This window comes from Varroa destructor, unplaced genomic scaffold (assembly GCF_002443255.2).
Source record: "Varroa destructor unplaced genomic scaffold, Vdes_3.0 BEIS01000005.1, whole genome shotgun sequence".
Lineage (NCBI taxonomy): Eukaryota > Metazoa > Arthropoda > Arachnida > Mesostigmata > Varroidae > Varroa > Varroa destructor.
Genome location: NW_019211458.1, coordinates 21,818,076 through 21,842,883, shown reverse-complemented (window position 1 = coordinate 21,842,883; position 24,808 = coordinate 21,818,076). Strand labels below are relative to the sequence as shown.

The following is a 24,808-nucleotide window of genomic DNA, read 5'->3' as shown; positions in this document are numbered from 1 at the left end:
GTAACTCTTTCACATGAGAGCGTGCCGTATTTCAACCCTTCGTTCACGTTTGATCTTTTAATTTCGTTGATGTTAGTTTCGGGTATAATAATAATAGTTTCCTTGGGTTCGACAAATGGACATCCTACAGAATATCCTACAGAAATTTCTGTTTGCCCATACCGACTTTTGATTTTCTCTAACCTAATAAAAATTCTGATCTGTACACCCAGTACTGCCACTAAACATCGCCTTAAACAGCTCACTCCAGCCAGCGTTTGCAAATATAGACCACTTCACAAGCCTTTAGATTCAGAACAACTGTACTATCAAGGGTATAGCATTTTCTAGCCTAAAGAGCATTGATCTCGTCTATTTCAAGCCAATGACACGTGGGGACACTGGCAGAAGCGCAATCTGCTTTTAGAATTTGCGGGATTTCTGCAAACTTGACATTTAATCTGCAGTCTGTCAAAACAGAGCGGTTATTCAAACCGTCTAAAGGCGCGACGAGACGCTAACGCCACTAATAAGCACAAGTAAAAAAAAACTCGAAAAGATTAATTCTACAAATTTTGTGAACGACTTTGAATCTGATTAAGTTTTCTATAAGATCTACTACTATGATATCCGTTTTATTAATTAAAAAGTAACGGTTGCTTGTCACCTAGATAATCACCGATAATTCAGGGTGTCGCACGTCATATTTTAATCATCAACACAAGCGACCGTCTTCAAAAGAGATACTGGCAAATTTTTGTTCCAGTGACTAGGAGAAAGCCATATGAGCCGATTTTACGATATGTGCCCGGTCTTAGCTCCGGGTTGTAGAGATGCTCAGGTACTATTTGTAGTTTCGAGAGGGCTGGACATATTGCACGCAACGAAAAGATACCCTTCCACCTGGTGTTTCTGTATTCTAGATTGTGCGATATTTATTGAACTACTAATAAAATCTGTTTCTTTATGGGCTTTTATAATCCATAAGCTATAACTTGCAAAAAACAAATAGTTTCTTGCACCGCTATGCCCGCTACTGCACGACCTCAATGATTTCATATCAGATTCGTCTGGGCAAGATAACAATAAGAAGTAATCGTCAGCTGTATATTGTCTTGAAAATGGAGCCTGCTAAGAGCGAATCGTTATAAGATAATTAATAACTGAGCTTTCTTATGGAAAAAAATCCCCTGATCAAACACCTAGAATCTCTGAACATTATGCAATTGTTTTAAAGCGCGTATGTCGGTCAAAACTAAAAGTAATGTCCGTTTCATAAGAGAAATAAGCATACAACTGTTATACAGGAGAGTGAAATTATGAAACTCAGCATGTCACCATTTCATCCTATGCACTCGACAATAACGCGGATTTTAATCTCCAGTGTAGAATTACCATACAATGTACATACCTAGAATGTCCCCATTTTCATTTAATAAATGAAAAACAAAGGCTCACTGATAATTGCGCTTACAGAACCTATACTCAGGGGTTCTTGGTGAGTTTGCTATCACAGTAAACCTAATGGAGTTAATACGAGTCTGAGCAACAGCAGTTCACTTCACTGGTACTTTAATCGAAATTAGGCCTGAATTTCAGCAAAAGAAATCGCGTCCTGGGATCAGCCCGTAATGCTGATTGAACTATTTCAAACTGTTTTGTCCATGTAAAGAACTACTTAGATACCTGCACTAGTTTTACGGCGACTTATGGGCCGTCCGGAGTTGTCAAGCTTTAGGGCCTCAAAGCATCAAGAGTACGCTCTGTTAATGAGAGCGAGCCAACTACTAAAAGCCAACTATCAAAAGAGACAAGTCGAATAGTAAAATTAAATTTTACTGCATTTTTTTCTTCTGGACTATGATGACTTTTTTTTATATTGAATCTTATAAAGTCTCCTACGCGTGGTTAAAACGTGGGCCTCAGCGTGGCTAACAAACCTTAGGAACAACTATGTGATATGATAATTTCATCCATGCAGATTCAGTGAATGTTGCCAAATACTTTTTTTGCAACGTAAAAATACGAAATCAATAAAAAGACGAAAAAATGCGATTTAACTTGCCCTCATCAAGATTTAGTCCAACATAATATTCGCCTGGATAGAAGCGCTTAATTTTCTATGAGCTATTTACCATAATCGACCATCGTCAATTCAGTAGAAAAAAAGGAAACGAGTTTTTAAGATCTGAAGCTGATTTGATGGCACGACGTTATCTCCCGTTGTTGGAATATGTTACCTGCATATCGGCTAATAGTGTTTGTGTATTATATCTGGATGAGAGTGTGACGACACCACTGACTGTCTGGGAGCTTTGTGGGAGTGCATGATGCGTTCACCTATCACAAATTTGCTCGACATTTAACTTTACATCGTCAGTCACACCATCATAATTGACTTCGTGGCTCTACCGTAATAGTACATAGGCTCCCACCGAATACTTAGCTATAAAGTACAATTGTAATACATGTTCTGACAAACATTCGTTAATTGCATCTGATATGCTCACCATATAATGTAACGTAAATCGGACTGAAATTTGAAAACTAAATAGATATCATAAAAAAAATACTATAGAAATTGCGCAAGTATACGGATATTTGGTCGCAGTTTTCGTTGTAAAATTTTGTCGATAGTGGTAATTTTTTTTAATCCCTTTCTCTTTATCTCTCTCTCTCTCGCTCGCTCGTTTTCACTGAACGTCATCGCACTAGGCCAAATTAGCGGACTCATCGTCATCAGTGTCTTTCTTTAAATAAGTTCGGGCCGTCCAGTGCCTTTGATATCGCTTGAGAAAAGGTCGAACATTCGTTTTGTCTTTTACCAACTTTAAAACCCTGCGCACTTGAAGCAGCTCTCTGTCATTGGGATCACCTAAGAAGGATCGTATCGGTAAAGCATTCCTCGGCTGCATCATGTAAGCACCGGGGAAATTATCAACGAGAATCACTTGATTCATTGGCCGCCCTAGTCGTTCGAGATCTATAGGACAAAGAAAGGTCGATTTTTTCGCAACAATTTTATTCGCATAGTTAATAGGTATATTTTCTGTACGTAGGAGTACAGAAGCTCTGCACCATACGCCGTACAGTACGGTGCAACCTAGCTGATGTCTGGAACAAAACCTTTACTAGGTCTATAGAAAGCCGATCCGAACCGTACAATTTCACTTTTTAGATATCGATCATGTATGTAATAGGCAGTGTTCAAGTTCAGCTTAGAAACTTTGTTATGCTTGACAATAGTTCAGTATAGGCAGTCATTTCAGCTAAATACGAACCTTTAACAAAAACGCCCTGGAAATAGGAGCAATGTTGTCGATACAACCTGTGATGGAAGATTTCGCCGTTCGGATCAAGGTCATCGAGGATTTCATCTGCGTAGAAGGGAAGCGAAGCCGTGAACACAACTACCTCGTACCAGTTGCTGATCGTGGTCAAGAACGGCTTCACGTGAGGACGTGGTATTACTGTAACCTATCCATATATAATTTAGATATATCGTTATCAATGGCTGCTAATAAACATGAGCTAACTAATTTTATCGTTATTCCGGCAGGTTGTTGTCTTTCTCAACAGGTTGTCGTGCTTGTATATTTCTTACGTTGCTCAAATATAGCTGTAATCAAATGAAAGATCAATTCCCGAAACATATGATACCTATATTAAGCCTTACTTCGGATGTCATCGAGACCCGACTTTACCGTCAACGATAGCGGATCCTGTGGATCATATTTGGAATGAATGAGCGTTTCGTCGAGGTCGAGGACTAAAGTGGCGCGTTCGTCATTAATTTTTTTCGGCGGAAGAAGCATTTGCCCAGTTAAGGGATATCTTGTTCTATACGTTCGCTTTTCCTGGAAATCAAGAAAAACCATCATTGAGTCTGCGGATTAATTTTTGCGCCAAACTCTTGAAAACTACGCAACATTCAAAATTGAGACGAGTATTATCAACTTTTAAACACACTTGCAAACAACATTGCGAGTGAGGCATTACGCTGCATAATTAGTACAACATTATTGACGAACGAAAACAAGAATCAGAAGCCACAAAGCTGCAAGTTATTCATGTTTATGAAACTTAAATAGCATTCAAAACATGATACTCCCGTTGTGTCTTAACAGCGCCACCAACCTTTACAGTGAGAACGTAACGATCCGGATGTTCATCGCGCCAAACTTGTGCTATAGGAACAGAGTTCGACTGATGCTGATGCTTCGCCACCTTCGAAGCAGCCATTCTGCACTGGAAAAAGGACAATGACATGTTATTTAGCTTGGCCAAACTCCTGATACGTGAAGTGCGATGTTTGTCAAATTATTAGCTTTTCACTTGCCAACGTATTCTATAAAACACACAAGATAAAAGACACGACATGTTCTCGATATCACATGCTATAGAAACGCCAGTGACAAATGCTCGTTTGTCAAATTTTTGTGAACTCTGAGCAAAAACAAGCAGCCAAATAGATTTTTGTTACGTGGCGGTATATAATTGATCCCGATAATTTAAGTTATCTTACGCTACCGTCGATAAATAGTATATGGAGACATGCAAAGAGCTACCAGAAACTGACAATCGTTCAATCAAATGCAAAGTATATTTCTATAGAATTAACAAATAAAAAAAAACAAGCCCTCACTGGGGAACGGTAGTTTCGTCGCAAATTGTTTACCAGTGGTAACGGTTGGCGGTAAGAGGTGTGTGCCTCCAATATCCTTTAGGGCACCATAGTTTCTAGCGTCGACGAAAATTTTTTTACACATGCTATCTTAAGCGAATTAAAACTGAAACTAGTTAAAACAAGTCCGTGAAGATTGACAATAATTCTAATGAAAACATTATACAACATTTGATAGCTTTTTGTGGAATATTTTTTACACAAAATCGTAAAACGCTGCCGCATAATCCGTGCAACGAGTAGAATATCGAAAACTTAAATATGTAAATGAAAAGTTACCTATTGATTAAAAGAATAGCAAACCGTTTGTATTAGACTTATAATTTCGCAAATTTTGCTCAAATGCTCTTTCAGAATCTTTAAAATCTCTGTAAACCTCGTTATTTTTGAGAAAACATGAGAATCGATACGTCGTTGACGTCGATTTTAGCCACAGTCACTTAAAAAAGTGAATAGTGAAAGCTAAGATGATGAGTTTTGATTTTTCCACGAGGATGTATTTGTTTTCATGGGGCTATGCCCTTCATCTGAACAGTTGGACCTCAATGCGCTATTCTTGAGTAAGTCTTCTTCTAAACGCCCCAAAGTCAAGCCTTCGGGTACTTATTGTTCAGATGCAGGGACGAATGTATCTGATTCATGTTTTAGATATGGTTTTTCTGTATTATACTGAAGGCACTGAAAACTGAAATTGTTGAGCCTAGGTTTTAGGACGAGTAACACTCTCAAATGACATCGTTTCAAGGTAAAAAAAATAAGCTATATAATGCTACGTCTAACATTTTGACATAACGTGAAAGGAGACCATTTTGCTGGAATATGAGTGTCACACTTGTAAACTCTTGTCAAGATGGCCCAGCTTACTCAAGCATCGTAATAACATTCAGCGTTTACTCATAAATTACTTACAAGACATACTTACAAAATGTCGTGCACACAAAATAGTTACAAAATGTCGTGCACACAAAATAGTTTTGCCTTCACAGATGAATAATTCCGAGGAATTGCATGGCGGATAAATATAATGTAGCTGGCGATTTTTAATATTTATTTACTTGGTCCGACTCATAAGGCATCTCTAATGGCGAAATACAAGCATCCAGTCGTTTATATGTGTGCTACTGCTATTGATTGATTGATAATGCCGTTATTTTGGTGCTTAACGTCGACAAAATCTTTTTTTCTCATGGGTCATAGAATATATTAAAAGTCGGCAATAAATTATGCCTGAACAAGTGACGTTTTCCACTTCTTTTTGACCATGAGCTTGATACTTACCGCTAGTCTTAGTTAGTCTTATTAATGGAATGAACAGAACCTAACTTGCAGATTTGTCTAATTTTTCATTTTGGCTCGAAACTTTATATAATAATAAAGTATGCTACACGCAACAATTTACATACTTGTATTTTTAAAGCTGCAATATAAGGCTTTTAATTGATTTAATTTTATTTCCAGTGACAAAATGCAATTCCAGCCAAATACATCCAGCCCAGAATCGAGATGTGACAATTCATAATATTGCGAGACAAACGTTCACGCAATCATGCATAGAACAACTAAAAAATTGTAAGAAAAATAGCGCTGTCTGGTTTATGCGTGATTTATAGCCTGTAAAGAAAGTAACATTATTATATCTCATGAAGATGTAGTTGGTTGCTCTTACCAAGGACGCCCAGCTAGAAAATACACATGCGTCCTAAATTTTTGTAGAAGAAAAGTTAAACTTTAATGTGAAGATCTATTTGTGAATTTTATCTCGTCGTTGTAAAATAGCTAATCGTGGCATAACTGCAAAGAAGCGAAGGTCTTTTCTTAGCAGTATTTATATACACACCTCGGGTAGATAGGCGAGCGCTTTGCACACGAAGGTTCTACCGAGGACCAGTTCAAGTGTCGTTTTAAATTAGACCGCCACAAATCATGTATGGCTATCCTAGCGGTCAAAGAACCACTAGTTAGCAATTAAAACACTGTAAACAGTAGAGTATCCTCTTTCGTCAGGTAGTTCTATAGGATCTACAGGCTAATGGCGCGCAACATATTAGAAGAAACGCACATACATACAAACAAAAAGGCTAGCTAGTCGAAATGCTCTTAAAGTGACCATTATCCCCGACGATAAAGTCATAATACTGGCCCGAATTGCATTAAAAGCTAATACGTTTATTGCGCTTCGTTGATATTCACCCAAAAATAATTACAAAAAGTTCGAATGTTTATATTATTATTATTATTATCTTAACTGTGTCAACTATTGAAGAGATCGTTTTGCATTAATAAAATAACTTTTTTTTAAACCTCAATATTTTTATATGCCCGTTTCAGAAACTATCTAAAGTTTACCTTCAGCTGATCTATCTTATATAGGTATTTATGAAACCTTTTCTGCTGGTGGTCCCGGAAAGCAGTCGCGTATCAGCTGACTACCCTTTGTTAATTAACCCAAAACGATTCGCTGAATACGTTGATAGGAAGCAGCGCTATTAAAACGAGCCTACAACCCTGTCATAAGGTCTTCACGGAATAATCTCCCTCACCTAACCCATGTAGCGTCAACAACAAGCCACTCTCCTAGCAATTGGAGTCGCCAATCCGCCTGCATCTGCGCACTAAGGTCATCAGTAAGCACAAGTAATTGATGCTCGCAATGTAGATTAGTGACGTACGTTTTATACAAAGCAGGTCTACATGTTGGAATCGTGTTTTAAGTTAAATTTGCAGGTAAGTATACAATTTGAATTTTGAATTACAATTCCTTAAGTAATAACTTAATAGTGACTTAAATAGCTTAACTGACATCCAGAAGCAATTTTTGGTAACGACTGAAAATATTAAGCGAAAAACCTACTAGCTCAGAATCATAATAATAATAATATTTATTCTATTCCTTGAATTATGCATGTGTGCCTATAACTACAACACTATTAAACTTCAGAAAGAAACCTCTTCCTTTATTTTGATCACATTTCAGGTACAGGCCAGTCGTGTCAAATGTTTTAACGAAAAATTGATCGTTTCATTCATTGCCAATTTCAATGTACGTGATGAAACTGTGAGCCTTACAGCGCCACTGGTGATAATTTACGACCTGTGCGATTCTGTAAGAGCACTATTCAATGGAGCAGTCGTTTACAGCGTAGATAAATATTGTTCTTTCTGGTACCTCATTATAATCCACATAATGTGCGCGTGCAATTTACACATGGCATTTATAGAAAATCAGTTTTACTAATTATTTTCAGTTTTTTTTTTTTTTTTTTTTTTTTTTTTTTAGCAGATCATGTGGCATTCTTTTTATATAAATAGACGATTTTTCAGAACCAGTTATCGTAGTTGTTGCCGTTATCAAGAAATAAAAACTTCATTATTTGTTATTAGCGTTATTTAACACTATCTGATCAGTAGATCAAATTACTAGTTGTAATAGTAAATAGCTTTTGGCGTAGATCGTTCATAACCATTTGCCTGATAAGGCTCACAAGTGCCCTTCTTTCGAAACGAACGCTTATAAATTATAGGAATTAAGTCCAATACTAAGCGTGATCACATTCGAGGCCGTCACCTTTCCATCCACGCGAAGTTCTTCCAACGATTGCCTGGCCGTGATCGGATTCTTTGGATGACCTTTGCTTCAACAACTCCCTCATTTTTAGTGGACCCTACTTTCCTTATACGCGTTTTATTGCAGAATGCTATTTATCCACTTGCCCTCTTTCACTGAGTACATACTCAGCGGAATGTGTGGTATATGATCGAAGCATGATGTTTGTATCTTTGTCTTTTTTTGTATCATTAATTGACCACTTATTGGGGACTCTTTCGGACTTCCACGTAACGATTAACGACAACCGATTACGACTTATAATTAGAAATATTCAATAATTTCACACAGTTTTAATCAGAGTACGTTTTCTCCTATCATGAGCGTTTGGCTTATCAATCTGCACCTGGTCTTCTGCATCCTTCTGCATTTTCAGTCATTACGCATTGGTCCCTCTTTGATTGGTTGATTAATCTGAAGATGTTTTTTGTAACAGGGTTTTAACGTACATATAGGTCTGGGCGTACAGTTTCTATTGACGAATGCTACCCTTGATACAACAAAAAGATACACAGCTAGTTGTATGTCACCCTTGAAAAGTATGACCATCTGACTTGCCTGAAGACAATTAATTTATTAGGGCAGCTTAACAAGCAACGATTCCTAAGGTCAGAACAAGCTGGCTTTATCTGAGATATATAATAATTATGTTAAGCTAAATTTCTCTCTGAGGTCCCATGATAGAATCATAACGTAATTTTTTTATGTTTCTGTGTGCCTATTATTTACTTAAGTTTATTACTAGAGATGCAGTGATGTGTTTTCTGATAAATCTTTTGACGGCCTTCGAGTACGAACTGACTGCCTTGGCGTATGTAGACGAAATCGTAATCATTGAAGAGTTTATACTAACGAGAAATAGAGCATACTAGAGCGTCCATTACTGGCTCACTGCCATGTCGTTTTCACTGGTGCCGTTGACTTTGCTGACGTTCTTCGACGTTCGACTTATCGAAACAGTACGAGAATCGGTTCAACAAGATGTTGAACGCCTAAAATACTAGTCAACGAAAGGCCACCGTCACGTGCGTCGCCGCGTCCCTCCGTGTCTCGTCGGTTAGAGTCCTTCAACCGGACCTACAGTTTAGACAGCTTTCCCTTTCGATTAACAGAGCAGCGTTATTCTCGTATTAGGGAACATTTTCAACTATTTTGAACTTTCTCAACGGGCCTGGTATTTCATTATCACAAAACGCTGTGTGCTACAAAGTGAAGTGTCATGAAGCGAGGTATCCCGACACTACATACATACATATATATATATATATATGAATAGACAAAACAGCTACAAAAATCATTCAAGATTAACGATATGAGAGGAATTCTCTGAATTATAAGCAAAATGCAGTGTATTCGCTTTACTGAAACTCATATTTTAAGCGGTGCCACATTTCATGACACTTTTTTGTATTCAACATGCACTTGTACCCTTTAAAATTTATGACCCTTCACTTGGATAATATAAACTGGGCTTTTAGAAGGCAAGTTAAGGCAGTAAGCCAACGCAAATTAGAAACTTTAAATCATTAACGAATACGAGTTCCACATTGGAGCTACAGCAGCGGAGGCCGCTCCTCGCATAAACATTGTATTCGGTAAAGGTTACACTATTAGAAGCACCCTGAGCCATTGCTTCAGGACATTCTGGTAAGAACATTTCAAATTCGAAGTTGAACAATAAAAATTTGACAGCTGTGATAACAACCGATACACCCTAAACTGCGCGCCATTGCCATTGTTAACATTTAGATACGATGAATGGAAAAAATACTATATTTGCACATATAAGTGCCGCACAATGGGACTGAAAATTACAACAGATGTGGAAACAGTGATTCATTATTGCACTGAATCGTGGTTTACGGAAAAATTGATTCTCTTCACTAGAGTCAGACGGATACATTAAGGCGTAGATGCAACTGAATCGGCATCACTGAACGTCATGTTGAAGCAAATGTACAGTTGCGAAAGCCTGGAGTGCTTGCTGAATGCATATGAATCCTGGTTCATCGATTGTGACCACAATGTACTGTCAGTAATTAGGGAAAATAATGAAAATCTTTGTATTAAGCAGCCAAGATTAACGATCAGAGATAAATCGCTACTACTGCGCATCATTATTTGACCTCATTCCGCGAGAATCACAGTGATAAAGATACAAAAGTTGCAATGTTTTAAATATCGCTCTATGAGATACTCATAGTCTTTACATACATTATTATATGATTTACTCTACGAATGTTGTTATTTTATAGAGAAGTGGATTTGTACAACTTCGCGTTCACTTCAAGTTACTGCCGATTATGCATTCTAAGGTGTTTGCCAACAGCTTTTGAATACCAAGTGCATATTATATTAGATGACAACGAAACGGTCGTGGTCTCTGTGGTATCGTTTGTAGACAACACGCTTTGCAGGGTCACACATGTTCTTTTGACTAACTTGATAGTGATATCCGTACCATTCTCATTTCGGGTAGAACTTATTCAGCATTTTATTGGAGCAGTAATCTTCATGGGGCTACGTAAATGCAGATTCAACGCGGTATCCACTGCTAACTACGACGAGGTATTGAAGCTACAAGACAAAAGCCCCTACCATAACAGCGCGTGGCCTCTAAAGCAGAAGCAGGATTCTCATTTGTGGAGCTCCCTTGGCCGGATATTTTATCTACTATACTCTTAGAAGAGCAGATGTTGACAACTTAGTGTTCTACGGAAAAACTTTGCTTACGTGCATTATAAACGCTAAAAATTACTTTTTTTATACACTACGATTTCCTGCCAGAGTTTTGTAAAACACTTACACTTTTCGTGCCATCTGCTTTTAGTGTATCAAATCGATCTTTGAGGAACATCATTACACTGCGATGCCTGTGGCCTTGTGGAATTGGGGTCCTCTGCGGCATGCGAAAGCTATTACCGTGCTATAAGCAAATCTCTTCACGGTATTTAAATACTTCAAATGTAGAGAACGAAACTTCGTTGTGCGTCTGCTCGTCATCAAACAATCGGCGCGTTACTGTCTGTGAGACGATGCAAATATCACCCAAATACTATACGAAAAAGAAACCAATGACAACTTGAACTTTGGTTCATAATATGACAAACGGTGAAGTAACAACATAAATGTAACGATAATAAAAATACGTGTTACTTCAACGTTAGTGAAGAAATGCCGTGTGTAAAAATGTGTTGAGTGTCAGTACACTGATAAAAAAATCGTATGAAAGAGAAACGAAAAATAACATCAGTAAGCTTATTATTTTACGCTGGCATTATGGTTAGAAGCAAACAGTGTGAGCGCTAGCCTATGTTGCAGAACCATTTAGCATAACGGATTGGCAAAAAACTATTGACCGTTGTTCTAGCTAGGTTACATGTCTGTAAAGTAGCTATAATAACTAAAAATGCACGACTCAACAATAGGGGAAGTTAGTTACAGAAAAAAGTCAGATATTTGGGTGCCACACGAATTAACGCAAAAGTGTATCTATACTCGGTCGTATTTCCATCTTTGAAATGCTACACAAATACAACAGAATCGGACCATTTCGGTTGATCACAGATGATTAGAAGTAGATCACATACGACTATAATATGCGAATAAAAAACCTTAGAAGACATTTGCTTCAAAATTCATGGTAAAACGCAGACTGACGCCATAAAAGACGTGTTTCTGTGTGTTTGGTGGGATTAAAAAGGAATCGTGAATTACGAGTTGCGGCCGCCTGACAAAAATATTGATTCGGGCATTTGCTGTCAATGGCTAAGATGATTACAACAGTCTATTAGAAAAATCGACTTGAGTTAGTGAATCGATAAGGCGTTGTTTTCACCGTGTCGATGCCAAACATATCCATTTTTCTATATATTTTTTTCTACATATCTAAACTATATCTGTATTTATCTTGAAAATATTGAAAGAACTTTGATGGGAAATTTTAGAGACCGAATCCTGTACCATCAGACTATAATTTTTCCCGGCTCTGCGAAACTTGCTCAGTAGGGTTAATTTTGTTTCAGTGGAAAAATGCAAGAATTACATTTTCACCTTAAAACCACGCAAGTTCTACTAGCCCTAGGATTATGGCATTACCAGAAAATAAACCTATATATATATATATATATATATGCAACAACAATCAAGACTTCAGAATACAAAAAGTGAGCAACGTTATTTGTATGTATTTTTGTATTACTTGCGTTAACGGGTAGACTTGTTACTGCCACCGGAAATCCTGTATGAATTGTTCCAATGGAAACAATCATCCGTTTCACTTTACCTAGAAAGAAAGCCTAGTTAAGTGTGTAAGACTGTTAATTGAATACAATGGGCCGCTCACCTCTCACTATTTAGCTGTTTGATGAGGTTTTCACTCTGCTCCTTCTTGGGCTTCTGAAGGGGTTTTGCGTAACTGTTGAGAATTTTCGGAGAATACGCCGCCGCCAACAAAAAATGAACTGTAAGCTGTTAAAAATCAGAAAAGCTTACGGGACGGATGTAACGACTTAAACATGTTGCGAAATACTAGATTAAGACAATCTGCCTCACGGTGATTCAGTGGTAACACGTATGTCTATTGAACTTAAAAATAAAGGTCGTTTAGGTTCGAGACCCAACATAGACACACTTCGCTTCGTGCTGGGAAAAGCCAGCCATGTGATGCAGTCTCCAGAGGCAGTACCCGACCTGAGATTTAAAGCATTTTTCAAGTTCGAAATCGGACGAAAACACACATAGCTTCCTATTATTAGAGGGGCCACCGGAGCGACTCAACGCTAAGCGGCAGTTTCCGGCCATGCAAAACCCGGAACATTCGGACATTAAGACAAATTAAATATGCACGATCAGCGGTTATAAGGGAGTGAGATGGGGAGTGAGACGACACTTCCAGAAATCCGGTTTCACCCAGTTATTAGCACTAAATAACCTGACCCTTATAGCGTCTTAAGTCTGAAGTAGGACAATTTAGGGAACATCAGTGTATGCATGATAAGCCGAATCAACTCGTGTCTGTACCATTAACAACAACAAAATTATTACCACAAATCATCACTCGAATATTTTTCCTCTCCTAGGTATAAACTTTTAGGAGTGAAACCAGGTAACTTCTAATGTTGCCAAGCAGTCTAGGAGTAAGGAATTAGGTTGTAGATAGGCGTACGCTAGCGTCAGCACAGAGAAGGTTGGAGAAAGAAGTCACCGATGAATAAAAACTGAGCTGAAAGCCCATTGGTTACGCCGACCCGCACGAAAGAATGGGGCTTAACGGAAACATGAAATTAACAGCAGAATTTAAAAGTTACGATTTAAGTTGACGGCATTGAATGACGGCACTCGGCTGTTTAATTTGAATGTGTATATTAAAAGATGCCAACTGGAAACCTAGTTGGACCGGTGACAGAGGTCTACCAGTCGGCAGAAGTACGGGTTCACATTGGAGATGATTTACAGATAAGTCTGAGGTGTCCCGCAGCAAAACATAGTGTGGAATTGTGATGTAAACATTAACATCTGAATGAGCTCCGGCGGTTTGTCTAATGCGGGACTTTAGTTCTTCTCGGGGAAGCGGGGTGAAGTTGTTAAACAGCGTTTGCTGAAAATCTACTATTAGTTAATTCAGTTGAAGTTACGTGGATCATCACGAAGTAGCTTAAGATTATCTGACCTCGTCGATTTTGTTGGCTGTGCAGGTCGGCATCTAGACCGGGCACATATGTGAAGTACATGAGTGTGCTGCTAGGTCCGTCGGGTCGTCCGTATTGTCGTTTTGTCGGTCGTAAAAGCATTTGTGGGCAAAATTCTGTATACTGGATCGAACTCTAAGCGAATGACTGTGAAATACTATACAAACTAGCAGCTTTTGGCGTCGTTAGTTAGATGAAGGAGGTTGTCTGTATCAGGTCACCTATTTAAAAACGTTTCAAATCATTCGTCCAGACTCCCGTTAACCATTTCATCGGATTGTTGACCTCTAACCTGAAACTAAGTGGATTTTGTCCTGCCATCTTCTCTATATCATGACTTGTGTCCGTAAGTTCCGCACGTTTCCATATTTTTACAAACTTACCGATTGCTGCATTGAAAAACCGACAAAAAGTATTCTGCTATGTGTAAAGCTAAATGAAAATACCTTTTTTTTATTGGCAAGATTCGGTCCTGAGGACTATACTGGTCCCTCGTAAACGGCAGTTTCTTGCCCCAAAGAGTATGTTAAAAATTGTCGGAAAAATGCTCCCGGCCGATTAAAGAAAAGAAAGCGGTTAGGCCAGAAAAGCTTATGACCGCGTGGTGCGGCAATCCCATTGCCAATGCCAAGAAAACGAAACTGAAGGTTCTCAGAAATATTACGGAGCAGAAGCTTATGACAAGATAGGAGCTGTATGATAAGCGATCACTTTGGCTTTTCTGGAGCTATTCGGCAGGTCTGAACATTTTTAGTATTAGTAGCTTGTAAATTATTCCTTGTTAATAGACGAAATTCGGTAAATATTTACACTAATTCTTGACATAAAATTTAACAAAAAACACTGAAAATTAAGAAAAAGTCAGAAAATTGATCTCCAATGAATTAAGAACAAAAAAGTACGTGTGGTGTACCTTAGATACAGTATACGTAACTATTAGCAGCAAAACAACCTATTTGTTTCGCCCATCAAAGAAAAATCGGGCTAGAAAATGGTATCGATCGGCATAGAAAGCTTCCGTATTTTCGAGACCTAAGCCTGTCTGATTTCAAACGCCTTTATATTCTAACGAGGTCTATAGGTGGCCTAATATATTACAGTGTCATTTACCTCAAACAACCTATCGACAAGGTGAACAGGTATGGTCATATAAACCACAAGTACAAAACTATTGAAACCTTGACTTCATTACAAAGAGAAGGAGAAAACATCTAATATATACAGCCATATCGTTATCTAATGCTGATTAAAACACTTTTGACGCGCTAAGAAGTTCCAAGCAGCCTTACATTATAGTCGAACGGCAGTTCTCGTCAAACAACTTTGGTTTTGAATTCATCTGGGTGGACGTCTCAGTGAGCCTCTGTATGCACATGATTTACATGTGAAGTCTGCTTGTACATATGTCGTTGGCAATGACAATAAAATTATTGTTACAAGTTACTATTATGCTTTCCCTCTTACATATGTGAGGGCGTGGGCGGTATATTTTAAATGTTCGACGGCGAAACCAAAAACTTGCACCGTTCTAATAGGTTTTGGGTAAGAAAACCGTTACGGCAAAGTGTGTCCTATTCTGCAGTAACTATTATTGAAAATCTCAACTTATCTCAACTAAATTGGACTGCCACATACTTCCACTGTGATTGACATATTACATAAATCTAAACGCCGTTTTTAAAGCTTATTCACGATAGTCCTTTCTAAAACGTACTTAGATAACCATAATGTAACGTTGAAAATTAATTCTTTTTTTTATCTGCGAGTGTTGGGGGAAAGGTCAACTGTGTAGGTCATAGTTGTAACATTTCCTATACTTATCACGCTATAATTAAACAGCTTCGATTGGGCGTTAAATTTAGAACGAATAACACGAAAACGTGTTTCGATTAACGCACAGAACGACCGAAAAATAAACAAATAACCTGGATTAATCTTCATTAGTGTATCAACTTGTAGAAGATAAAAACTAACGCAAATCTCACTTACAATTAGCAATACACATCTTTATTTAATAAAGTTAGCATATTAGTTAGGTTTCAAAGTACAGTCGGCTTGTTGTTTAGTTTGTCTCTGCGAAATTGAAGCTTTTCCGTTTTGATTTACATACATTAGCCGGCAATTGCATGCATACGAATTGCACATTTTATATCACTAAATGTCTTCCCTGTTTGCTGCCGAGCTTTTTTGCATTATTCAATGCAAAAATGAATACCTAGGCTTTGTTTGGAATACATTGTAAAAGGCGCTGAAGGATAATTTTATGGACTTCAGGCACATAAAATTGAATGTTACTCATTTTCAGCATTTAACCTTTCTATATTTCTCAACTAGGCACCTTTTTCTGTCAAATCTAATAGCGTTCGCTAATACAATATTAATATAGCGTTCATTGGCTAGATCATTTGTAATCAAGTAATGAGTACCCAATTTATACCGGATTAATAGCGTGCTCTAAAACACTTACCACCGCCATAACCTGCTTTCAATATCTCTTCAACATACATTTTGACATTTCTTTAATCATCATCATCATCACTGCATTGTTAACACATATTTATGTTGGATGCATTTCAGTCTATTGGACACTTTACAAATATTTATGACTTGCTGATACTTCAAGCTAGTGAAGCCCTTGAATGCTGTCTGATTTGATAAAATGACCGAAGGGAAAAAACTCTCGATTTTTTTGACACTCCGAATTCGTTTCGACAGATACGTGTCACTAGAAGCTAACTACCAAGTTCTAACCGCAACCGTCCATGGACTAGAAATCTACAATACGTCCGTTAAATCGAAGTTCATTGTACGATGTTTATACGAAGCGCGACGTTGCGTACGAACACCATACCATACAAACACACGCTGTCAGTCGTATGGTCCCTAAACCAACTAGTGAAGGTACAGTCGATCGCAGTGGTCTGCATTACCATCCTGCAACGTTCCTGACTGGCACTGGAACAACAATCGGCCATTTTCCGCCTGTACTAAATAGGTTTTCCCGCTCAAGAGCTGGTCGAATTGTCTCCATAATCGAAGGGCTTTGACCTGGCAAATGTCCCAAAGCACTTAGCACTGCTGGTTGAGGAAAAGGGGCTGAAGCTACCCAGGCAACCGAGGACGCTAGCATCGATCGACTGCTAGCCTCGCCATATCCTGATAGGACCAGTTTGCCCTGAGCAGGTGTATTCATTAGAACATGTACTACTAACACGAGTAGTAACCGTTCGAGATAGTTGATCGGCGCGGACAAATGCATAATTAGTGGCTCTGGAGATTTTTTGCAAGCAGGACTTATACACATGCGAGACAAAGGCTGTAGCTAACACTGCTCTAATTTTCATAAAATGTAGTCTCCGTCACTTTAAGCTCCGTACGCAAGTAACGCATTACGTTGTGCACATGCAATTCGATGAAAGAAAGACAAGTATTTTCATATGTTTGCGCTCGGCTTCGCCTGAAATGCAAAAGGCCACATCGAAATTACTTTGGTCTGATACGCTTCGCATCTTAAATAGCTGCAATAGACGGCATCGAGCTGTGAAAAGCAGTTGTACGAAGGGAAAGATAAGGACAAAATTCCAAAGCGAACTGCCAAGACCGCCGTAATCGCACAGGACCGCCGTAACCGGGCATAAATTATATACAACGTTAAATACTTTGTCGTCATCAATAAAATCGTCGTGTATGGAAATTCGTGACAGTGACCCGGCTTTTTTCGAACATCAATAGATATAAGTAAACGTTAAATAACCGGATAATGACGATGCCTTATGTAATTCGTCGAAAGGAAATACGCAACTCAGTTGACTATTACTTCAGTTATAGTAAGTTGGCTGGTTTTGTTACAGTTTTATCGATATCAATAATAGTTTAGGCTCTATGCAAGGATTGTCGGAGTGACGTATAAGAAGGGGGGTTGACAATCATAGTAAGGTCCGTCCTCCTTCAGGGCTGAGCTTCTCACTCGTCTGTTCACACGATATAGGCTCTGCTCTATAGGGCTAGATCGTACGTAAACAACATTACTCAAACCAAAAAAAACCTAGTCTTCACTATAAAAAAAAAAAAAAAAACATGACATCATTATGGTTTGTTAAAGAAATGCACTCGCAAATTTTAACTTACCTATAGCGACTGAAATCTGCAGGTTCTTTGTACTGGCTAACTATCACTGCTCAATTATTTATTACTACTCAATTTTCGAATTTGCTCAGCGATGGAAATACAAAGCAAAAGGTGTATTTCTTTATTTTTTCTTTATAATCTGCGTATTCGAGTGCACACTGGTAATAACGGTTAACGAAAACAACCTACAGAACCCGAGTCACGTACTTGAAATTGAGATCGCGTCCGTCCTATTGCTCGTTCATGGAACTCTTTCTACTTAATTAAAAAAAAATTCCATAAATCATTTATCTCTAATTAACCTCCGAAATCTCATTACTAGCTTATCCAACTCCATACATTGCGGAATATTAGCCTGTGTCTTCCCTTTTTTATATTATTTAACTGGCGGAGACATTATTAGGTCACTTTATCACCATAACTGCCTACCCTGACAATTAAAATTTTCCTTGCTAATACGCATGTTGCAATGAGCTGTTGTGTCCGTTTTGTATTTTGTGTCCTCGTGCTAGTGCAGCGATCAAGCTGTTTGCTTAGTGAACTTACCTAAGGACACGAGGTGGTCTAGGTTCAAACATCGAAGTAATACCTAAATAACGGACATAGGACACAAAAAAGAGCGTTCCTAAATTTGCTGTGTTAATTTGACCGTGTCAGTTGAGACAAGTGCAGCAACTTTCATCTGCGTAAATGGCTTGTCTCGTGTAATCGTTCATGAAATGCGTTATAATTAAAAGAGAGCCACTCTCTGCCTACGAGAAACCTAACTATCCGCCGCCATTTAAATCCTAAGTATGTCCCCGTACTTGCAGAGCACTTAGCGCAGTATAAATAACGACGTCCAGCTACTTACAGAAACAATAAATAAGTAACTAGGATTACATGACCATTTTGAACAATATATTGACAAACGAGATTAACTAAATAAACAATAACGCTTTGTAGCCACTTTACTGTCGAGTTTAGCGCATAAGGACTTTTTTTTTTACATGTATTACAAGATGTCATACTGTGATGATAATGTCAGGGTAATGAAAGCATCGGTCCGGATGGTAAACTATGCGATAACCGGGCTCATTCGCAGACGTGTTATTATACAAAAATTCACAATTTACAGAACTCTTCGATATGTGTAATGGCATATTATGAGATAAAACGTAATTTGTTGGAGGAAAGCTCATCAGTTATGATAAAAACGATGAAAAACGCCCTCTGTCAGATAGAATTTTCATAAATTTATATATATATATATATATATATATATAAGCGAACTTAGTGATGTCCTGTCATTTCCGCCATACATTCAAATCAGCTGTAACCAGAAATAGAGTGAAAAGCTACACGTGGAACACAGATTATCGCTAAATTTTGCGTACACACAGAGTATAGTTGTAAATCAAGAAGAGTACTGAACTATATCGATACTGAAAATTCTGCATTTACATAAACACCTAGTAAGGAACTAATAATAACGTTCCGGAGACACCTAGCTTCCCTAGAGGCTAAATTTTCAGATGTATTTTATTCTACTACGTCCTATTGGTTAACATACATTTGTTCTACATGTGATATGTAAATTTTGTTTAAAAGAATCCACACACAGGAAAATCTGCTCGATTTAAAAATGATATTGTTTTCTCCCTAAATACCATACAGTGACAAAAGAGGTAGTAGAAAATGACTAGAAGAATTCGTCTTTGGTTATCTTCCCGCAGGCCACTTAAGATATTCACCAATGTTTGACGCCCTTCAAGCTAAATGTTTCGACATTATTTACCCTTTCTGTTTGCCGAATAAGTAGTTAGAATACAAATAAGTAGTTAGAGAATAAAGAAGACAAATACATTTTGCATATTTTAAAATATGAAAGTGTCAAAGTTGAGTTAATATATCACAACATCCTGTAAACTGTACCGAAGAGCGTTCCTTTTACAGATTTGCCTTTATATTCCAGTAAGTTTATATAATTGGTTGTTTTATGCAACTGGCCTGCACATACTGTTCACTTACATGAATTCCTGTCGCTGTACCAAGATCAGGAGACACCCTTCTAAAGAACGGTGCATTGTGTATGGGGGCATCAGCCACACAACAAGCAGGGTGTATCCTGATCGCCCATTGATCGAATCCTGAGCGGAAACAATAACTATCAATGCAGAAATACTCAAGTTCAGTTTTCGTCAACAATGAATAGTGTATATTTCCTTAACACCTTAATGCCTCTGACAATTTGACTAAGTAACCAAGAGCATCTGCAGTATAAGTACTCTTAGAGTTAATGAAACATACGTCACGTTCACTTCCGAATTTTGATTTGAAGTTATATATATATTTTTTCTTTTTTTTTTTTTCATTCGCTGGGCAATTTCATAAGATGTCAAGGAAAATCCACAAAATAAAACTCCGAAAGTTGGCTAAAGCGACATAAAACACATATAAGTTTGGATGTTCCCGCTCAAAAAAGCCCCAGTTCACTTCACACGTCTTAGCATGCTACTCCAAAACGAAGTATATGAAACTCAACCTAAAAATGCGGTTTGGGTCCACTAGAATCTCTAGTATTAAAAAAAAAGGTTAAATAAAATTTAATTCATAACCCTTTATATGAAATTGATATACTTAATTTCTTTTTGTTGGCTTTTGATGCATACCACTTCACCATAAAACAGAGTTACCATTCTACAGGTAAGGACAACAAAAATTGTCTCAGTGATCAGATGATGATGCTCTTGTTTTAGTATTGTTGGCGTTTTCCTAGAGAGTATTTGATGAAACTGTTAACCCTCATTTCGCTGTAGGTGCGACTGTATACAGTGTTGCTTAGTGTAGCAGGTCACTTTACCTTTATGTTCCGAGTTTTAGGTCCGGTATCGACGTTAGACACAGCCGCTCCATCAGTCTAGCTGGTGGTAGCAGCCATCGCAAAAAAACGAAAGTCTGTCTATGCCCGGCTTCGAACCACAACGTTTGCCGTAAGAGAAACAGGATTTCTTTAGCTTTTATATGAAGATCGATGAGATTAGGAAGTTACTTTACCTGCTAACATCCTTGTGCAAGTTGCAAAGCGCAAAAACTATTTCTTTAATTTCCTACAAACCATATATCGTTATAGGTCGTCAACAAAGGGAAGCTCGCAAGCCTCGCCTCGGCCTCTCCTCCTTGGACTACATAGCCGATGCCATAATGGTAATCAAATGGAAAGAGGCAAAACGTAATGTCAGTTCCTTAAACAAATATTCAAGTAATAAAATATACAGCGCGTTTTGTTTACCATTATTAGTATGTGTTATGTAAGTTTGAAGTCTTCTGTGCGTTAATAGCGGCATTACATAAGATTTAATGCCGGCATGGCACCTGACGGTGCCCTAAGAAATAACCACCTAAACATAAAAATGCGAAACAGAATACTTTTTTCTTAAATGTGCTTTATCTTTTAAGCTAATATATCCGATTAGCAAACACACATAGGTATTTCTATCTAGAAAATATTGATTAACACTTATGTGTTCTAAAAATCTTGATTAAAAACAGGCCTCCTTGTATGAAGAAGTGATACGTCTCTGGTGACTAAAAAACAACGAAATATTATAAAGAGACCTAAGTATCAAACATGTTAGGCTATTTAAACTGTGTGTAAGTAGCAAATATTTATTTTGCGTTTCACAAAGAACAGAGGTCAAAACCTTTCGAAAGGAAAGATAGTTCGCCTATCATACTGGGTAGTTCTGCATTTTGTAAGCCAATACTTTGACTTGCAAGTAAAGAAATTTGGTGATTTAGCTTCCTTTGTGCTCTTATTATATTTTACTTGTAGTCGGCATTCATTCGGCAGCCTTTACCTCATTACATAACATAAATTACTCGGTAACGAAACAAAGACAGCAAAGCGATGCGCCCTCTTGTGCGTCTCAATGAATGAAGCAACTCGTACATTTTTCCTCCTTCGGCCTTGGAGGAGACTAAGCCATAAATTACTATAAAATTATTATTAAAAGATGCGGCAATATCATCAAAAATATTCCATCAAGTATGCCTTGTTCATCACGGCACAATCAGACATGTTCGGTCATTTTAGCTCGAAATATCATCCTAGCAGCATAAAAAGCTTAATGCGTTTCATTAAGGCATATTGGTGATCGGTAGCGCCCTCCCACGGAGCTCGATGAAAACAACATCATCACGAGAGTGACAGCATCTTCAGCAAGCCGTTCTGGTTGCCTCAACTAACGAAATTAGCCAAGCGTCCGTAAGTAATGCACACCAGCCTATGAGGGTGCCATCGCTAGGCCATTGTGACTTTGCGTGGGTGCGTCAGTGGTTCGCTTTAGCTCCGTTGACTTTGCGATATTCTAGCTTCGTTTTGACAATTATCATACTCTCCCATCGAAATGTTAAAATTTGGTAGTGGAATTTGGATGAGCCGGGACGTTCTTGAAGCTAATTAGGAGCACTGCTTAGCGATATTTATGATTAGAGGTTTATAGATTAGCTGAGGGTAAAGAGGAAAATCAAAACATGTTTAGACATGACTGAAAAAATCGACGATGTGAATGTAGGATTAATATATAAAAAGGATATATAGAGAGGCATCGCAATGGACATAAGATTCAACAAAGATGTATACAAATACTGCTATTAGATGGTAGCAATTGAAGTAAATTAACATATGCCAACATATTCGCTAATATGCAGCATATATAATATGTAAACACGCTATTCTTGGTTGATTATAATCGATTTGCTACACTAGAAAAATAGACTTGAGCATTTGTCTACACATGCCTATGGGGCGCCCTCTCGCGGCATGTTGGAACATTTCCCAGACACAACTTACTTAACATGTGTCTCGCCTGCATTATATAAAAGTTTAAGATGCCGCCAAATTTCAAACAAAAAAAGTTTTCATTTGCGCTAAGGCCGTACGTTTCTGACCACAGTATTTATATACACCTATATACATATCATCTACCGTATTACAAATGGCTATTTTTATATGTAACATGTTAAGCTGAAAACTGCGTAGAGTATACACGTCCACTAGTAGTCATCGATCCTTGCTAAACGCGCCAAATTTCAAGTTTGGCCAACTCTCTAGTTGAGTATCACCTTCACCCAGAAAAAGTCGCCATGCACAATATTAGTAGTTATATATATATATATATATATATATATATAACTACTAATATTCGTATTGTTGTAAGCATTACTTGCAAACGCCAAAAGCCTCTAAAAGCCTCATCCACATTTTGTCATCAATGGATATTGAATAACGATATATTATTATACAAAAGAGGTGTTAAAGATACGGTTATGTTTTATAGGGGATATTTAAAAATGTCTTGCTAAGCAAATGGGGCGCCCTCTGGTTGCCAATGACGAGGTGAGGAGGGTGCGCAATCCCAATTGGGACCGTCGACCTAACGGCGGGCACACAGGGTTGCCAGGCGCATTGCGCCCCGTCATCTGGCACTGCGCGGATGAATGAATTCCTCAGATGACTCACAGGAGGGTTGGCCGCTTTTTGTAGCTGAGACAAAAACGAGTAGCCGAGCGAAAGAGAAAAGGATGAAGGGAGAGAAAAAAAACTATTGCAAGAACCAGTTCACTTTCCTCCTTTACTTCGATTTGTGTCTTCTAATACACAAATGTGGATTTGCTAATCATCATGTCTAAATAAACTGTTTGAGCAGGTTTATCAAAAGACAAAGCCGACCTTGTAGGAAAAAATTCGAAGTCAATCATAGCCCTTAGTACTGATAGTGGAAAACACGCTATTTAATTAGCATTAAAGGTCTATGAACCTGAAAAGGTTACTACTCCTATTTCTTCTTTTGTGGTAGTTGATAATGTATTGAATAGTTAACTGTCGGAGTGTTACTCTAAAGTACTATCCGAGACGGCTATGCCTCAGGGAAGCAAGATGGGGCAAGCTTAGGCATATCTAGGTAAAAAGACCATTGTTGCCATCGCTGAGAGAAAAAAAAACAAGTGAAGAATTTTGACGCATGGAAACTCTAAGTATATTTTCCATATATCTCGACAGGACTCAAGGTTCTGGTAGGATGCAGCGGGTTTTAATAGACCAGGGACTGATGCTTTGTATTTGGGACTTAGTTACTGAAGCCTTATTAGAGGGAAACGATGTCAGCGGTCCTACAGGAGAGGATAAAAATATTGGCTACTAAACAATTTGAAATACAATGTAAATTTCGACGGAAAATGCATCCATTCGTTACAACAAATGAGATATGAGAAATGATTTTTATAGCAATTGTGGCTGTTGGAGGGTCAGTATACCCCACTTTTGTATTTGGATAGAATTTATTTTCCAAGAGAATTATCGTGATTGATCTGACGATGCGTTCATTCGTAAACACCTATTATAGGGATTAGAACTGCTTATTATGGCTTAACCAACCTTGCATCTATGGGTACTGTAAAAAGAGACCTTAATTTCACCCATGTATAGGTTTTATTTGCCCCCAGGTGCTAGGATGTAATTGCCCCATGTTCGTGTAAATGCCAAGAAAGCTTAAGAACTCCTTCATTATGACCTACTAAACGAGAGAATCAAATACGAGCACTATCTTGTAACCTCGTAAAATCATATTTTCGCACATTTTTGCAAATTGTCCCATTTTCCCCGGAGACTAACCCAATTATATTTTAACCCTATATGGGCTACCTGATGAGCGGACGACATGTGAAACCCCAATGACAACC

General features: G+C 38.0%; 1 protein-coding gene and 2 long non-coding RNA genes across 16 annotated transcripts; 2 read left to right on the top strand and 1 right to left on the bottom strand.

Moving 5' to 3' along the window:
- Positions 1 to 2,418: 2,418 nt before the first annotated feature.
- Positions 2,419 to 15,357, bottom strand: LOC111251761 (CTD nuclear envelope phosphatase 1B-like). 14 transcript variants are annotated; one of them, XM_086990902.1, is made up of 6 exons: positions 15,247 to 15,357; positions 12,613 to 12,684; positions 4,117 to 4,227; positions 3,684 to 3,836; positions 3,261 to 3,456; positions 2,421 to 2,962 (listed from the first exon to the last, which is right to left on the bottom strand). In XM_086990902.1, exons 3-6 carry the CDS (start codon positions 4,219 to 4,221, stop codon positions 2,691 to 2,693), a joined length of 726 nt encoding a protein of 241 aa, XP_086847028.1. In that variant the 5' UTR covers positions 4,222 to 4,227; positions 12,613 to 12,684; positions 15,247 to 15,357; the 3' UTR covers positions 2,421 to 2,690. The 14 variants fall into 14 exon arrangements, with proteins under 14 accessions (XP_022664449.1, XP_086847028.1, XP_022664455.1 ...); XM_022808720.2 differs by lacking the exons at positions 12,613 to 12,684; positions 15,247 to 15,357 and adding exons at positions 4,625 to 4,775; positions 5,040 to 5,106; XM_022808717.2 differs by lacking the exons at positions 12,613 to 12,684; positions 15,247 to 15,357 and adding exons at positions 4,625 to 4,775; positions 4,967 to 5,059.
- On the top strand, positions 6,151 to 7,854 carry LOC147755426 (uncharacterized). Its single transcript, XR_015329063.1, has 3 exons — positions 6,151 to 6,232; positions 7,138 to 7,387; positions 7,638 to 7,854. It is a non-coding gene; the product is annotated as an uncharacterized LOC147755426 (long non-coding RNA).
- Positions 9,745 to 12,625, top strand: LOC147755425 (uncharacterized). The gene is made up of 2 exons (XR_015329062.1): positions 9,745 to 10,835; positions 11,098 to 12,625. It is a non-coding gene; the product is annotated as an uncharacterized LOC147755425 (long non-coding RNA).
- Positions 15,358 to 24,808: the final 9,451 nt, after the last annotated feature.

Coding starts and splice junctions, on each gene's coding strand:
- LOC111251761 (XM_022808714.2), bottom strand. CDS start 11,175: ATGCCGCAGAGGACCCCAATTCCACAAGGCCACAGGCATCGCAGTGTA. Junction 4,228..11,073: donor AAGCAGATGGCACGAAAAGT/GTAAGTGTTTTA, acceptor TCCTTTTTCCAG/TGCAGAATGGCTGCTTCGAA. Junction 2,963..3,260: donor CCAGGGCGTTTTTGTTAAAG/GTTCGTATTTAG, acceptor TTTGTCCTATAG/ATCTCGAACGACTAGGGCGG.